The sequence below is a fragment of the Trematomus bernacchii genome, unplaced genomic scaffold (assembly GCF_902827165.1).
Source record: "Trematomus bernacchii unplaced genomic scaffold, fTreBer1.1, whole genome shotgun sequence".
NCBI lineage: Eukaryota > Metazoa > Chordata > Actinopteri > Perciformes > Nototheniidae > Trematomus > Trematomus bernacchii.
Window position 1 is genome coordinate 5,915,320 of NW_022987648.1, and position 18,680 is coordinate 5,933,999.

At 39.4% G+C, this 18,680-nt stretch overlaps 1 protein-coding gene across 2 annotated transcripts in view; it reads right to left on the reverse strand.

Moving 5' to 3' along the window:
• Window positions 1-54: 54 nt before the first annotated feature.
• The window catches only part of glsb (glutaminase b), a 51,382-nt gene continuing 32,756 nt past the window's right edge, over window positions 55-18,680 (reverse strand). The window contains exons 8-18 of one of the 2 annotated variants that reach the window (XM_034134669.1): window positions 18,573-18,605; window positions 18,126-18,184; window positions 16,947-17,013; window positions 16,580-16,630; window positions 15,466-15,642; window positions 13,784-13,915; window positions 13,214-13,306; window positions 4,246-4,307; window positions 3,520-3,596; window positions 2,634-2,697; window positions 55-874 (exon numbers count right to left, since the gene is read on the reverse strand). In XM_034134669.1, the coding sequence (XP_033990560.1) occupies window positions 727-874; window positions 2,634-2,697; window positions 3,520-3,596; window positions 4,246-4,307; window positions 13,214-13,306; window positions 13,784-13,915; window positions 15,466-15,642; window positions 16,580-16,630; window positions 16,947-17,013; window positions 18,126-18,184; window positions 18,573-18,605 (963 nt within the window). In that variant the 3' untranslated portion in view covers window positions 55-726. Of the gene's footprint in view, window positions 875-2,633; window positions 2,698-3,519; window positions 3,597-4,245; window positions 4,308-10,228; window positions 12,069-13,213; window positions 13,307-13,783; window positions 13,916-15,465; window positions 15,643-16,579; window positions 16,631-16,946; window positions 17,014-18,125; window positions 18,185-18,572; window positions 18,606-18,680 lie in introns of those variants that run through there. The other variant, XM_034134670.1, reaches the window with a different exon arrangement.

Here is an 18,680-nt window from a genome sequence, read left to right on the forward strand (position 1 = left end):
TACATTGCATTGGTCAACATTATTTGTAAATAATTACTAAGCTATGACACCAAATAAAATATAAACCCAACCTGGCTTTATCACAGATGCAGCAAATTGAAACAATCTTACATCTTTAAATTGATTTTATGCTTAAAAAGTCTCTGTGAATAAATACATAGTGCTTCTATTGCAAGTGTTGCCGCTGAAAAAATACATTTGGAGTACAATCTGTCACTGACCTCAGAGGAGGTGAAGCTTCATAAAAACAATCTGAGAAGAGATGCAGCTGAGACCAAACGGGCACTAACGCCTGTGGGCCTCCATACAATCAGAGACATGTCATCATTTATATCATCATTTCTACACAGCTCACAAAACTAGTACAATCGCAGTATTATCCAAATATGTCCAGGTAGAGTATAATATATCCATAACTAAACCAATAAACTTTAAAACAATCTATATCCAAATGTGATTTACAGTACTCATACATTAGAGTTCTATGCTGTTAGTATTGAATACAGATATCCAGATACTGCATTGTTTGTTTGAACAGTAATGATAAACCGCTCACACATACATACATACATACATACATACATAATACACACTGCATTTCTAAGGGATGGATATGAAGCAGATATGTACAGAAAGCAACGCACACCAGACGGGACAACAGCAAGAACCAACTCATCACACATTTCAAAAATATGGTCACAAATGTAGAAGCTGTGGAGGTGCAGACTACAGCAGGCTGTCCAGGCTCTGCTCGGTGCTCTGCTTCTCGTCGGCCCCAGCAGGCGGGCTGTATTTGTCGCAGTAGCTCTGCAGGATGGCGACCACATCGTGGTGGCCGAAGAGCACGGCTCCCTCCAGCGGCGTGTTCCCCCACCTGAGTAGAGACACATTCGTGGATCCAAAACACAGGCATGTTCACACACACATTTCATTTGTCATTGGCAGTGGTGTAATCTAGTGAAGTACATTTACTCAAGTATTGTACTTCAGTAAAATGTTGGGCTACTATTACCGACATACTATAATATGTGTTTTTTCTGATCATTTCGTCATACCATAGAGTGGTGCAGTGACGAGTCTTAAAACCCAAAAGTGAGTTAGCATTTTACCACTACCGGTTCCCTCGTCTCAGAGCCAATGGGATTTCTCCATAGGATTTTGGAAAATAGCTGGTCTGTGGTTGACACAAATTTAAGAGACGGATCAGGTTTTGTTCTACGACATTAAATACATCAGCAGTGACCTCACTGCTGATTCTTGAAGAGTTTACGTGTCTAAAAAAACGATGGTTGTTAACAAGTGGCTGAATAGGACTACAGAAGTTGTCGAGGACTTTGTACGTCATTACGCCGAACACACTAAGTTTGTTTGCCCCTGTTCTGCTTGAAAGCAAGTACCTGCCTACTGCAAACTCTTAAAACAAACGCTTCAACTTGTACAATTTTGAATCTGTATTTTTGAATATCGATCTTAACGTTGAAGTCATGCGACCCTGCTGTAGTTCGTTTATAGCATAACGTTAGCATTTTGCTTCTGGCGATTAGATTTATGATTTGAAATGATAAAAGTAGGGTTGACATGTGGATATTATCCGGCTGAACAAAACGTGCCAGACCTTATTTTGAGCTATTTTCCAAAATCCTATGGAGAAATCCCATAGCTTTTTTGTCATGCGCAGCTTACTTGGGTAAATACGTCATCCCTGCACCACTCTATACTATGCTGTATGTTTTTTTAATTTTTTTTTATAAATACTATATCATCTTTTCTTCTGAAATTTCGACATGCTATTTTGCATACACTGCCCGTCCAAAAACAAGTTGCACACTATATTTGGTTGGACCGCCTTTAGCTTTGAGTACGGCACTCAGTCGCCGTGGCATCATTTCGATAAACTTATATGTCACAAAATGTATTTCTGTCCAGAGTTGCATTAATTTTCCACCAAGATCTTTATAGACGATGGGAGAGTCGCACCGCTGCGCTAAGTCTTCTCCAGAACATCCCAAAGACTCTCAATGGGGCTGAGGTCTGGACTCTAGAGGCCGATCCATGTGTAAAGGATGCTTCCTGCTTCCTGAACCACTCAACACAATGTGAGCCCCATGAATCCTGGCATTTTCATCTTGGAATATGTCCGTGCCATCAGGGAAGAAACACTCCATTGATGGAAAGACCTGGTCGTTCAGTATATTCAGGTGGTCAGCTGACCTTATTCTTTGGAAACGTAGCTGAACCTAGACCTGACTAACTGCAGCACCCCTAGGCACAAGGCATGATGGGTACATCACTTTCCCGCCTCTCTTCTGACCTTGGTGCGCCCATCACTCTGGAACAGGGTCAATCTGGATTCATTGATTTGGTTTTAATAATGCGTTGGACAGTTCTTAACCAGATTTGAGTAGTTTCAGCAATATCCTTAGTTATTTTCTTTGCCTGAAGCAGGCCAATCATTTGACCCTTCTGAAACTGATGAACATCCTTTTCCCACACAGGACATGTCTTCTGACATGTTGTTTAAGAAATGAGAAGCGACTCATCACATCAGCTGGGGTTACACAACGTGAAATATATTCATCACTGCACTGATTATCCAACGGAAGGTTCTTAGAGATTGGGGGGTCAGCACTCACCTGTCTATGGGGATGGGGTTCACCTTGCAGGCCTCCAGGAGGAAGCGCACCACCTCTGTGTGTCCTGAAGCACAGCAGAAGACAGAATATGAAATACTACATATTATATAACCTCTCTGCAAGTAATGATGAGGACAGTCAAGTGTTACAGTATACGTGATGACTGAACATTACTTTTCTGTCGTGTTGAAACAGCTAAGGTCCTTTCACCAAAACTGACACCACAAGACAAGACAAGACATTGTCCAAGAATAAAATATAAATGTATGCAGTAGCAATTACATTTCTCTATTTGGATACAATGCCATGGCCTGATGATTTCTGATAATCAGTTCCCTGAATCTGATTTGAACAGTTTCCTCTCCTATGTTTTCACATAAGAATAAGTATTAAAAAAAAAGGTGTTGGGTTTTGTCAGGATTGTTTATTTTTGTACTATTATTGTTGTCTTGGCCACAAGAGGCTGAACTGCACCACATTATACAAAGAACCTTAAAGACATGACAGTCATTTTACCACATGTTGCCAAAACACCATACCTATTGTGTGCATGGACAAATAATAAAACTAACCTGTATCTGATAGTGGTGCGGTCATTGTGGCTTACTAACTACACTAACAAAATATGCTGAATAATGACACCTGCTAAATATTTTTCCATCTTTTTCCACATTTGAAAATGATCCTTGAAAAAATACTCTTTCTTTTACCTTGCAAGGTCTTAGACCTGTTCTGAAGTTATATATGAAGGGGGGAAAACTATTTAGATTTGTTCTTACTTGCCCACAGACCAAAACTAAAGAAAATATGTTGACATACTTTTGTCAGTGTCAGATGTTAATGCACGCTGTACAGCGGTGTTTGTGAAAATGTTGACTCTCCGTACCTTCAGCTGCTGCCACATGCAGGGCTGTCCTCGAGTCGTAGTCTCTCTGCTCCATGTCTACAGACGACAGCGCAAACCTACACACAAAAGTTCTATTATTTACCCTGTAAGGACATTTAAAGAGGCCATCTTATACTTTCGGGGTCTTCTCTTTCCTATAGTGTGTTATATAGGTTTTTGTGCATGTAAATGGTCTGCAAAGGCTAAGATCCCCGTGTTCCCTAATAATGCCTGAAACGTCTCCATTGGACTCCTTTGTTTACATCTGTAACATAGTGACATCACTATGTAACACTCACGCTTCTATTGGCAAGCGCTCCGACACATTGTACGTGACTAAGGTTAAGGGGCGGGACATCTCTAAGCGGTTGACCACAACAGAGCCAGCCAGCTAACCAATCAGAGCAGACTGGCCTCTGGTTTCAGACAGAGGGTGAAAAGAGGTGCTGCAGCACAAGAGCTTGTTGAACATTAAAGCATGGAGACATGTCCCAGTAGACACTACATACTGATATGATCCTGAAAATGAGCAGAATATGGCCCCTTTAAGTCAAATATCTGAGTAATTCTTCCAGGTAGTAGAGGCAAGATGTCCTCTCTGGGAGGATTATCTCCATCTTTCTTTCTTTGTGAGCATTAGGAAAACATCTATAGAAATAGTTTGGAATGGACTCCACTGGGCGACTAAGGGGAAGTGAGTAAATGTAAAGAGTGTGAGCTGTTCACCTCCTCATAGCAGAGACGTCCCCGGTGTAGGCAGCAAACAGCAGGTTGATGACAGACTTCACCTGCAGAGACACAGAGAGGACGATTACAGAGACGTCAGACAGTCACTTCACTGCAGCGTCACCTGCTGCTGGAAACACTACACACTATACTTCTGTTTTCATGTGACTAATGTTAAACATCTCATGTATTAGCAGCATTGAGGGGAATTCAGTTTCAGTGTGATTTATTCTCGTACTAAACTTTAAGGAGGCTATTTTTATTATTATCAACAAATCCCATGAAGAAATATATATTTCAGAAATGTCAGAGTCCATGACCATACCCTTTTTTAGAACTACATTCGGTACTCTCATGAGTATTTTCATTAGCCAGTTGGAGAATGTGATTTCGTTATGTCAACTAATGCAACATTTGGCTCATTTATTACAGTATTTGCACACACAATACTCGTCAGCAGAATCAATTCGTTTTTTGGTATTTTTTAAAGGGATTTGTTGATGCTGATCAAAATGGAAGCTTTTATGAAAGAGAATTCCCCTCAGCAGACTACCATTGCAAACAAAGCTACAACTACTTTATTATTAGAAAACACACACACACACACACACACAGTTACAGCTCTGCACAACATCCCTGCATCATGAAGACTTACCATATAACAGGAAACAACTTGAGTTGAAAACATGAGGAAACATACATGTGAGTATTGATACATTAGAGTGTAATATCATGGTTTAATATGAAAGGAAATGAGAATTAACTTAATCATTTGTATTATAAAGAGTTTTTATGATCAGATGTGAACCCCACGGTGACAAACTTTGAAATGAAGTAGTGTTTTCTGCACCGATGGTACAAACAGGTACACACTTCACAAGAAGCACCACAACACTTTATAACAGTCAGAGAAATAAATCCATTAACTCCCATTAAAATATTCAAAAATAACCAGTTAATACTCACAAAAGCCAAGCTGAAAATAAAAGTAAAAGTCTCTGAGAGCAACAGATATAGTAAAGCAGAGGACGATGTTAATGTGAAACATGTCTGAGCAGAATCTGAGACAGGACACCAGAGGACGGGAAGGACACACACACACACCTTGAAAAGATGTGAACACACCGAAGAGGACTCGCTCTCACATCCCAGCCGCCCTGCACTTTGCTTCATCTTAAGGTCATGTTTTTTTTTTTTAAATCTATCTTTTATTTATTTTTTAAATACTCCCGTGTAATGCGTTAGAATGTGATCATAAGTTATCTTATGTGCTTATTGTGTTTGTCTTAAAACTGAAATGTATTTTATGGAAGAAATTAATAAATGAATTTTTACTTTGAAGCAACAATGACCACTTGATGTACCTTGTAATTATATTATAATTAATTAAAAAAAACTGATGATTACAATGCATTATAACCGTGAGAGTATTGCATTATGATGATTATAAAGTATTATGATACTTGACCATACGAGTCATTATAAAATGTTTTATGGTTGTTATAAAGCATAATGAACATTCATGAGTGCCAGTAACCGTAATGATACAGGGCTCTTAACAAATTATAATGCATTATAGGTATCTTTATGATGCATTATAGACATGTGTCATAAAAAGTGCCTGTTTTTTTTATTCGGTTGCAGCTTTACATCATGTTTAAACTCTTCATATTTACCAACTGTTTGTTCTATAACAACATACTATATATTCATAGTATCTAAACTGACATATTTCATTGTTTGGTCATCTAGGTGCTCTGTGAACTCTATCTTGCACTTCATGTGTCTTTATGTATTAGGTGGTCCGTATATAACCTGTCCGTAGAATCAATATGTGCACGGTATATGCAACAAAAAAAGCCACGTTGCATATAATCATTCCTGAGACATGTTTTTTTTTTACACAACTACAGTGACTGAGCAGAGTCAACAATATTGATCCCCTTAAAACATTTTAAAGTATTGCAATTGGTTAAACATGTCATAATACCTCCCATACATACAGTTTATGACAAGCATCTGATTAAAAAAAATATGTACCAAGCAAAAATGAGTTAGCAGAAACTTAGAAACATGTTGTGTCTGCAGAATGGAACAGAGACGAGTGGATGGTCATGTAAAACCACTGGACAGGAAACAGCTGGTTAGCACCAGATGGTACGGTGCTTACATGTTCTATAGACTAGCTTAAAGTGGACCTATCATGCTATATTTGAATAATATAGTGTAGGACCATACCTACTGTATATAAGGCATATTTATACTTTTTTTTTTTCAAAATACCAAACAGATCATGCATTTTAGCCATGCCTCATTTCGCTCAATTTGAAAAATGTTAGCTCTGTTTTTGCAAGGGTTGATTCTGTGAGAACAGCACCATCTAGAGGCCTGGCATATGTACTACAGCGTCTCCAGCGCTTTCGAACGGCAATGCCGTGGTTGTCTCCTCCTGATTGGTGGAGTTAGCCCAATAGCCGTAGCGCCACCGTCCTGACGTCAGGACAGTGTTCAAATCTGGATCAGTTTTTATCAGATCCGTTGCAGCCCCTTTTTTTAGAGATTTGGGTATGGAGGAAAATAGAGAGGGTTGTGTTTTCTGACACTTGGTGAGTTCCCTGGAACACCGGGGACACATATTCATGTATAAAAGACGTACAAAAGTGCATTTTGCATGATAGGTCCCCTTTAATGTAAGGCAGGAAAAAAGTCTGTTTCCAAGTGGCACACAGCTGCCTTTGATTTGGTCGTTCTTTCTGGTAACACGGATCACAAAATAAACCCCTGCTGATGCTATGATTCAGTTTGTAACTAAAAGTGTCCAACTACAGACGGCGACAATGTTTGCTGATGTTCAAGATCAGTTACGGCGCACATAAATGATATTTAATAATGTTTTATTATTAGATTTTATACAAGGGACACAAAGTCTTAAAAAGCCCATGTTCCCTGTCATGTCTGCTGGTTGATCTCATTGAAAGAAACAGTGAAGGGAGTTCATGGGTGTTTCTCAATGTTGAGGAAGGATGCTCCAGAGCCACTATTTCAAGCATACTACGTCATCGAGTGCCGCCGAAGGACTGTTCCAATGTCCAGCATACTTGGAATTCTACCGAGGGTGGCGTACTTCGTAGCGAGAAATTTCGAGGCTGCACTCCGCGGTCTTAACATCCCCACAATGCTTTGCGCACGGACCAATTTCCAAATCTTTGGCGGAAATCGCGCTCCATTTAAGGCGGGGCCTCGCGTATGACGCACACCTGCACACCTGTTAGCCTGTTCCACAATTCTTCGTTTTCCGAGGCTAGGAAGGATTCTTGCCTCGCTTCTGAAGCAAGTGACTCGGAAGACATGTGCTACCAAGCAAGCGTCCTCGATATTGAGAAACACCCCATGTCTACTCCTCAGCAGACAGGACAGTTCATGGAGTTTATGGTGACTTTACACAAACAATTACAACCATGTGGACTGTGAAAAGAAATCAAAACATAGAACATTTTTGACAAAATGAGCTTGGAACTGTACGGCCTCTTCTACTCTTTTTTTTTTTCAGGAGATTACTACAACCCATGGAACAACTTTCACATTTTCTAAATTCGTATTTCTTCGAATATTTTTCAGGAATTTGTCTTTGGCATAGGATCCACTTGTAAAACTGCATATTTATAAATATCTAAATAGAAATATTAGAGGATTAACAATTCTAAAGTCACCAAATTGCAATGGTAGTTTATAAATTATGCAATTTGCATGTCACAAGTAAAAATGTATGTCTCTGACACAAGTCAACATAAATAAAGACATGTGGAAGGTAATCAAATGAACTTAAACCGTAATGATTACAGGGTATTGACAACACATTCATCAAATCATACAAAATATGCATGCAAGAGGGAGAGTGAAAAGTTACAGAGAAAAAAATAAACATTAAATACATGTCATGAACCATAACAATCTGATGATTTCAATGGAAATACTGGAAACTGCATTCAAAAGCCTTCTGTCATGAGTTTGATTGTACAGAGGAATAATCACAGTTTGAGGAGTGAGACATTCAAAACTTCAAGTAATAAGATTGGTTGCAAAGCAGCATCAGGCTGCTCTACGCTTCTGATTTAGAGGTAAGATAATCAGCTGCGATTGACTGATTTAACCAGATTTTATCCAGATTTTTTGCTAATGACTTTGTACTGTAGCAGCAAGCCCAGGGAACCTACACGACTGATGGTCTTAAAATCACAGAAAGAAGGTTAGGACATAAAGAAAACAAAGGCTACAACTTCTCCCGAGGCGAGTGAGAGTGAAAAAAGAGCTACTCTTGGACCCGTTCTCAAATACTGCAGCCGGTATTCATCTCTATGACCTATTCATGATAAAAGAACTGATCCACAATGAAGCAGGCTATATATAATGAAGAAAATGAAGAAGACTGCCTTTGGAAACACTCTGCTTGTGCAGCATTTGAAAACTGGTTGATCACACAGCCAGTTTTTTTTATTAATTAAATGACATGGCAAAGTCTGCACGCGCCCTTCTTCTACAGTATGTCCATTTATAGTTTGTTGTAACTATTTTTGTACAGTCAAACATTTATTCAAAATGCTTGGAAACAACTGGATTATGCCATTATGCGACATAAGCATGTATGCACAACTTTCATGCAAGCTCATTGTCCTCTTAATTTAATCAAGTACATACATGCATTATTTCCTGAAGATTCTTGTGCATGTGTACATAAAAAAAAAAAACAGCTACTAGATAAGGAATCGATGAGTTGAGATAGATTTAGTCCACTGCAAAAACTTTTGCAAAAAGCAACAAGATCCATGGATTTAAAGTAACAGACCCAACTTAACTGCTGTAGAAAACAGTCTTAAACAGACCAACATCTCCCCTTACTGTATGTTACTGATGACAGAGGCTTTTGAATGCTTTGTATCATGAGCAAATCAGAAACAAGACAGAAGTCTATGACATAACAATACAAGAAAAACCTTCACACACCATGAGAGAGAAGTAACACGGCATCATGGAATTAGACAGCTATGACTGAGCTCAGGTCAAACACCACACAGTGTGTACAGTTTCAAGAAACAGAGTAACTCCCCCCCACTAGTCACAGTAGATCTGAGGCAGCTGCTGACATTATGTGCAAGTTTCTCTATTTCCCGTAGGAGGCACTATTATAAATACGGAACGTCTGAAGTGTATTAAACACACATCCAGCTCTGCTACAGACGCACCTGACAGCTATGTACAGTGGCCACAACAGACATTCAGAAGTACAGGATATCATGAATATGGAAAGAAAGTAGGAGAATTTACAGATTAAGAGTTTGAGAACTTTTCTTTGAGAACACTGAATATGTGCTGTGTGTGTTTGCAGAATATAAAAAAAACAGATTTTGCAGCATCTAACTCAATTTGATTACTTCAAATTGATATACTATTTTTTTTCCCTTCTGAAGGTGTATTATCCACAAAAAAAGGAAGATAGGAATGAGTAATATCACCTTCAACTGCCTTAAAGGTATTTTAAAAACATAAATATGTGCCCCCTCTGTGTTAAGAGATTGAGAAAGTTTCAGGAACAAAGATCCTCTCTCTTTTTGTCCTGATCCATCTATATAAAACCTGTCTGAAAATGAGCATTTTGGCAACTTTGTGATGTCACAATGTTTTTGGGTTGATCAACCATTAGCCAATATCCAACCAAGGTAACACCCGCCCACCTTATCACCTGAATCTCCTCCTAGAGCACCATTGTTTTGTTTTTTTAAACCAATCACTTCCATAGGGGGGCGTGGCGGCTCATTAGCATTTAAAGCTACAGACACATAATCAGCCATTTCGGAACAGGGCTGAAACAGAGGGGATTATGGGATGCTACAATGATCTGTTTGGTATTTCAGCCAAACACTTTAGAGACATGTTTTGTATATATATATATATATATATATATATATGTATATATATATATATATATATATATATATATATATCTGAGACCGATAATATATTGTTGAAAAAGAGTTTAATAGGGGACCTTTACAGATTAAAACCATTCATCAAATGAATCCTCAATTTCTGTTTCATTATGTTTCTGTGGAAAGTAGCATTATTTACTAAGGAAACTTGTTTCAACCTATTTTAGTGAACACAGTGCAAACACAGAGTTACGGTTTGGAATGCAGCTCAGGTGAAAGGCTAATCGTTCAGGCGACAAGGGGCTTTAACTGGAGGTCGCAGCGACGAACAAACTCCCCCTCTGCCAACGTGGTACTGAGTAACTTCCCTTACTAACCGGCTACACACACACACACACACACACACACCTTCTAAACACACCAGCAGCAGAATGACGCAGCACTCAAAGGGGACAAGGACAATCAAGATAAGTGAGTGTCTGCAAGAACAACAGCTCGTTGTATCTCTCACGTCAGCCCTCTCCTGAGAAAACGATTTACCATACCAACATTATTATATCATCACCCAACTGTTTACAGTCACAAATCAGGTTAAAATCAAGTCCTTTATACCTGTGGTTTATCTTTTCAATATGCAATCTCTACCGTTTCTCAGCTGTCAAATTATTGTGTGTCTTTTTTTAAGGGTTTGAAGGGAGGCACACATGATGCTATATTTTAAGTAATAAAAAAAAAAAATCTAATGTAATTTTTGTGACCAGATAATCTCATTTCACAAATGTCTGTATAAATTCTACTCCAGAAATCTGTAGGCAACTTTAATGTCTGTCTGAGCTGAACCAGCTACAGAAAGATGGTGCAGGTGCATGCATATTATGCAGAGAAATGTCCATGCTAACATTAAGCTACCAGCTGGCATCAGAAGCTAACCAATCAGCTCGCTAAAACTGACCAGAAAGCTGAGATACTTTGCACTAATCTGACATCGACTCAGGTTAGCTTTCAGTTTTTGGGGTGATTTGTCTTTTCAGGGTCCAGCATGTTGACATCGAAAAAGCTAAAAAAAGCTGTATACCTAAAATCCCTTCAGACTTCACAGCTGAATAAAAAAAAAAAGACAACACTGCTGCACTCCAGTCCAAGTATTCACAGCTAACCTTCATGTTAACAATATTCTCCTTTGACCCAAACGTTCCCATAAATAAAATCCAGAAACCCATTCCGTTACGTAGCTGTTTTCATAGTGTACTACGGCACATCCTGCATCTGTATTATTGTTATCAGCAGTCACAGTAGCAAACACCATAAAATAAGTCAGAATGTAAATATTAAAAGACGGCTGTAGTGAAACTCCCCACACACACCATTTCTTTTCCTTTTGGTTAAAATAAAAGTGAATTTCAAATGAACCCCTAGTCCGATAAGCCTTAGCTTGGATTTCTGATCAAATCTATTAAAGGGGGTGATGGAGTCTAACCTGTTCAGTACAGCCGATCCTAAACACTAAGGCCACTAGAGTTCATTTGCAATTCAGAGTTAACTTAAAAAGCAGAGTCCCATTTCCCCCATCACACATAAAAACAGAAGAACCTTCCCACACAGTAACCATTCGTAGTTATAAATAATCCTTCACATTATTTATGTATAAATATTCGAGGGCAAGGTAACAGTGGTGGTGTTGTGGTGAGAAGGGGGGGGGAGAGAGATCAGTCTATGTGGGGGACAGGCGCGCCTCCTTTTTACGTTTTTATCTCATTCGGCGACTTTGTCCATCCTATAGACTACAGTGGTGGAGCTGTCCTGGTGCGACTCGGTGGGGGCCACCTTTTTCCAAAGGGGGGCTTTCAGAGCTAGCTCCTGCTGGAGGCTGTCGTAATCCATGGGTCCGAAGAAGAACTGCTGTTTCAATCGACACGAATAACAAATTAGTCTGGCTCCTACTGTTTGTGTTTTCTTTGTGTGTGTATACATTTTTATATATATATATAAATAAAATGTTTGTGGTGTGTAAATGGCATTTAGTTTGCTGATAAATCTTTTGAAATACCTACTGAATCCCTGATAGGAAAGTGAGTGAAAAATAACTCTGTTGATCCCATTTTCAGGGGCTTGTATTTTGTGCAGCGAACATTCCACTTTAACATTAGGCTAACAGCTAGCATCAGAAGCTAACTGTTATCAGATCCTGGATCTCAAACTCGGACCAACAAGAAGGCAGCAAAACTTTTTCTGATAACTGGCTTCCTTTCTTAAAAACAGGTGAAAATGTCAGGATTATTGTTCTAAATTCATTATTTATTTTTATTTCATTTTTTGTGTTCTTGGTAGTTGTGCACTTCATCTTCTTTTGGTCAAAACGAGTATTTCAACATCCAACACTTGATAAAAATGATCCTGACCAAACCTTTGAGGTGACAGGAAAACATTGATCAACAGAATTGTTTTTTTCTCCCTTGCCTCCCAGGGGTTATGTTAATACCCGAGCTAAACCCATTTAAGGTTTAAGGGGTTTCCTTATTTAGCTTTAGGAACGGCAGGATCGAAACGAAGAAAGACTTTGGCTTCAGTTTTTTTATCTGTGTGGGCCTCTCTGTATTTTTTTAACCGAGGTATAAATGGCCAGCTTTGTCATACACACTTGGTGCTAACATGCTTATATTGAACCCTATGCAAAGCAAACTGAATGGTATCCAGTGACCAAACTCAGAAATATGCTTTGTTTGTCTTAAAAACACCTGCAGCAATCTCCATGGGAATTAAAAGAGAGGTAGCACAGTTTAAGACAGAGGAAAATCCCATTTCGCTGTCTATATAAATTGACAGGTTTTTTCCGATAAAGATGTACTTTTTGTACAGTTATGGCAATCAAAATGTAAGCAAACCGCAACAAAACAGACGCAATGAGCTGTTCAATGTGAACTCCAGCAAGCTAAGCATCAGACGCGTTCTTGGAGAGAAGGAGCCACTCAGTGTGTTTGAGGAGGGAAATGGGTGCAGCTTTGTGGGTGTGTTCCTCACAACGTGATGCCGCTGTGTGTCCTTACCCGCTGGTCCCCTCCTTCTCTGCGGGGGTCGTGCTTCTTGGCAAAGTGTTTCAGGTTGTCGTAGTTGTGGAAGTTAAAGAGCTCCACCAGGTCCTGGAATGAAAAGGCAGATAGATAAATCGGAAGGATGAATACAATATGAAATGTAATTCTGTTTCTAAATACCAATAATTTCAGTTAAGAAACAGATTAAAACAGCACTAGCTGTTATCTGATTACATGCACTGTTCACTGACTAAAGCAAAATTAATTATGAATTTCTTTCAATCCATTTCTTAATTAAGTTTTGTGTTACCTTTCTATGCTATTCACTAATATAAAAGTTCCTTAAAAAGTTATATTGTCAAAATCCAAAATGACATTGAATCTATAATTATTGTAAGTCTAGAGAAAGCCATTTGAAGACTATATGTGTGCATTCTGCAATAAGGCAGGTGACTGAAGATGTTTGAGATACAATTACTCCAGAATGCCTCTTTGTCATACAGTAATACACTGGTATGTAAACATAGAAGTCTGTGTTGTTACAGGCCATGCAGTGATCTACTGTCCTGTACCGCCCTCACATACCGTGCAGAACTGGATTCCTCTCACTGAGTTCCCCATCTTGTCCAGAGGAGGAGACCAGCACATGATGCCCATCACATTGGGAACAACCAGCAGGATCCCCCCCGCTACTCCAGACTTGGCTGGCAGACCGACCTACAACAGGGAGAAGAGTTACACAACAGAACCGCAGCTGAGTGTATCTGCAGTAGCAACATAGCAACAGTATTTTGCTGGAAAAGGAGAGGATGAGGGTTTGTTTGTTGTTCGGTTGAAATTGAACAGCGTTTCGAATGAGTATTCGAAACGCATTTGCCGTTTTGGCTACGTAAAGTGAAGTTGTGTTGTCTTTGCTGGCTTTTGCTGCCGCGAGTTTTGGTCGCACAGTGATGATACTTATACCATTGGAATCTGTGGAATCTCAGCGTGCAGATCCGATGATGCTAAGTGCGTTAGCACTCTTTCGCTTAGTGCTAATTCAGAGGCTCGGCGTTAGACTTGTGTTTTGTTTCTGTAAAAATTGTTCATATCGTCTGATAGCTGAGTTTCTTCCCGTTAAGTGGGTATGACACATTCATAGTTTGTTCAATGTTAAGAAGCCCTCAGACACTGTTTTTGCAAGATGTTGCTTGTTGCCCCGGGGGCGGGGGCTCCCGGGCTTAACAGGTTAAGAAGTGAAATCATATTGACAAAATATGCAAAGAGGGATATCAATAAAGAGTAGATGTTACTGTTGTTATTGTCAAAACGAACTGCTTGAAATCACGATGAGAATAGAAACATATTTTCACACATGGCTCCCACTCTCTACTTTTTTGGCACCAGGAGCGGTCTAATTAAAATGTGCCATCTCATCAGCCCTAACACCTCGGCTCGGGCAGACCATGTGATATGACAGCTATGCTAGCTAGAGTTAAATACAAGCATGTAATGGTAACGGCCCTTATCCGTTATTTTTGAATGATTTCAGTATTGGTCAAAGAGACAGACATGTACAATTAGTGCATGACACTAGGTCATGACATTCATCACCTTGAAGGACATTATTATTTAAATCAGGAAATTCTGAAAAACAGTAAATCAGGTATATTTTTTTAAGGAATTGTGTGGAAACAGCAAACATTGGGATATTTGATTGTTCACACTATTTACATTATGCACACTCTTGTTTCTACTTTATTAAATATACCTGTACAGAACAGTCCAATACAACTGTTCTGCCATAACGCTATTTTGGCATGTCAGGACATAGCAGATATAATCACAAAAAAGCAGAGGAACTATGTGAGCCTAAAACAGACAAGGCTACAGGTAAACACAACTGTAGTTAATAAACTCTCTCATTATGTCCAAAACACTCAAATTCAGTTTACAGCTCTGGCATAACATCAAAACTCTTTGAACATTTTTACACAGGACCAACCCTGCCATCACTCACAATTATGATGATAATAATAATTAGTAGCTTTCGTTTCTATGTCTGGATTGTAGCCTGCAAACGCATATTTGGAAGGATTTATAAAACAGTTTCAAAAACTAAAACGAAATACTTTTTAAGACGGTGACTAAAGAGCACGTTGTTAAAGAGTATAAAGTACAAATAGTAATGCTTAAAACGCGGCCAGACTTCACAGGTTTGACTCCTTGGCCATTTTAAACAAAACATATGTCTCATACTATACTTGTGATCCTATCCTTTTACTTACATGGAAAGCAAACTGTCCTGAGAAGTCGTACATGCCGCAGGAGTGCATCAGACTCAACGTGTTCCTCACCGCCTCGGGGCTCAGCACACGTTCCCCCGTGATGGGACAGATGCCGCCGTTAGCCAGAGTGGCCGCCATGACACTGGCGCTCTCACAGGTCACCTCAATGGAGCAGAGCTGCAGGTTCACACATAAGGACAATTTGTATAATTTCTCCATCAACATTTTCTTGCACTGCAGAGCACCTTTTGCGTCACGCCACATGGAAACTTGGTGGTGGGAGAACAGGCGAGCAGGAATGAGAATGACGCTGGTGGTGACAGAGGAATTCTGTCCCACCGTCTCAGGCGGAGAAATCGGTGGAGCTGCAGCTGAGAAAAGATTGTGTGTGTGTGTGTGTGTGTGTGTGTGTGTGTGTGAGGAAGTCCGCAGATTGGTCCATTTGGATCAATGGGTCCATTTGAGTATGGGCACGTCACTGTACCCAGGAAGAAAAAGAGAAATCTCCAACGAGGCGTTTTGGGGCAGCATAGACAGGTCTTTTCTGTGTTAGAGTTTTACTCGCTACAGGGTGTAATTTGAGGGTTTGTGACTCTGCAGAACGTTTACATGCAGAAAAACTTTCATAACACACAAGGGGATGGGGTAGTAACCGGAAAAGTATGAAATGGGACCTTTAAGGTTTTGATGAAAATGTAATCAAATGCTACTGTATGTCCCTCACAGCAACCGGTTTAAATTGGCTCTATTCTCTCAATAAAAACACAGAAAAGAAAGTGTAGAATGGTATTCTGCCCTCATTTAGAGTTTCAGACACCTCTGAAACCAAATCTATGTACTGTTTATTGCAGGAACAGTTTTTAATAGCTACTGTACGAGTAGTTTACAGGGAAGTTAACATGATGAGAACGGAGAGTTTGACAGAAAGAAAGTGATATGGGGCTAAATATGGTAGAGAAGCAGAAAGTCGATCAATCCAGGATCTCTGACAGTTGGAATCAATAGAGTAGGAAGAGCAGGCAAACAACATTTGTGATGTACAAAAAAAATGAATTGGACTTGATATTGATACTGAATTTAGAGAAAATGGAGAGGAAACCAAGGCTAAACTTACTTGAAAGTAGAAGTCCAGAACAGATGTCATGTCTGTCCCGTCTGGGAAACACTGCAGAGAAACAATCAAATGAACTTTCCCCAAACACTGTGAATTTCCATGTCACACAATGTTTACTGAGACTAACAGGTATGTCTAATAAAAGCAGATTCCAAATAGGCACATGCAAACTAAAAAGATTATTATATTTAATTGGGGGACATATACATTAAGATTTTCTCATAGGCCTCTGGCAGTAACTCACACCTTCTCTTTTTTGTTCAGTCTTACAATTACTGTTCTTCAGCTTTGCAGGGCAGATAGATATCAATAGAGTGACAGAAGTATAAAAAGTCAGCAACGCCCTATGACTCATCCAAGCTCAAACCTTTTTCTCCTTCAGGTAGTAGCCGATGGCAAAGTTCCTGTCCCCTGACTCACGCTCCGACTGGAATCTGTCACACAAAGATCAGAGCACTCCCATTAAAATAGGGGAAGGAAATATTTGCAGTGTGTGTGTGTGTGTGTGTGTGTGTGTGTGTATTTGCACTTGAGTGTTGGAATTCTGGCCCCCCTCCACTCATGTCTCCAGTACATACAAAGTCCTTATGCAATCTATCATGTGATGATACACTGCAACATGAGTCTCTGTGCTTGCTCTTTTCTGTACACATTGTTAGCATATGGCATCATCATAAATCATGCTAGTGACCTTTACAATACAGACAGCATTTCGTCCGTCATAAATAACACATCATATCACCTAATGAATGTAAGTAATAACAAATAACTGCTGACTTCCAACCTTTACTTTTGTGACCAATTTGCTAATTGCCTACAAAGAGACCAAAATAACTATAAAGAGATGCCATACAGCTTCAGAGATACACAAAGAGACTTCTGAACGACTATGAATAAGGTAAAAACATATAAAGTGACACAAAACGACTACAAAAAGACACAAAAAGGACCTAAAAAAGACTAAACACAGAAATAAAACTACCTCAAAGACCCAAATCGACTACTAAGAGACACAAAACAACCACAAACATACAAAAGAGCTACAAAAGGACACACAACTAACAGAGTTTGTGTCTTGCGCCTGTGTAGGAGAGATGGTAGGCCCTTCTGCATGTCTGTGACCAAGGACCATATTTCATAATCCACGTGACATATTCATATTTCACATTCAGACGACCTACACAAGTTGGCTGTGGAAATACAACGCTTTCCATTGCATTGAGCACAACATGCCTGATGATAGACAGATCCTCCAGTCATTGTTGTTAGTGATGCTGTTGACATCCATTGCATTTTGTTTGCTGCCCAAACCACAGATGCAGATTCCAGATTAAGTTTTTAATCCGTCACTGAGCCAATTGGCCTTTAGAGCTCGTTATCGAAGAGCTGATTAAAGACACCTGCCGAGAGGTGACCAATGGTGGGGATTAAAGGTTCAACACGCTACAACGTTTTGAGCCATACAGAGTAGCAAGTGTTCTGCTTTGTGTAGTGAGTGAAGGAAGATAACTTTGATAACATCAACTCATGATTTAGAGGGACTTACGTGGCGTTGCTGAAACCCACATACTCGTTTCCCGCCATACGTTTCAGAAAGTTCATGACCTGGAGGAAAGCAGAGTGAAAGTTGATACATTGTTATTTACATTTTTAAAAAGTCATTACAGCCCCTTTAATGTCTAGCTGTGAGCAGTTACTACATTTTCTTGTATACTGCATGGTGGTATAGCAGCACACTTGTTAGTATGCATAATCACACTTCATTGTGTCCTTTCTCTAGAGTAAACACTATGTACTCAACATCTACTCAGTTACTGTGTAGTAAGGCATTTAGCACAGCTCATAAGCTTTATTAGACAGTCTAAAGAGGTCTATTAAATACACAATAATAAAACCGCATCTACTCATCCTAGGGGACTCTTCATAAGGTACATAAAAGTGAATCAATACTTTTTACTTTAATATTTCACCCGGTATGACTTCTAATACTTACATAATCAAATCTTTCTGCGTTGCTTGCACCTTGCTGTGGAGAGAAGAAAATAATCAGCAGTTAGTACAATTCATTCACAGAGGGATTTTTTTGCAGAGGACAAGCACA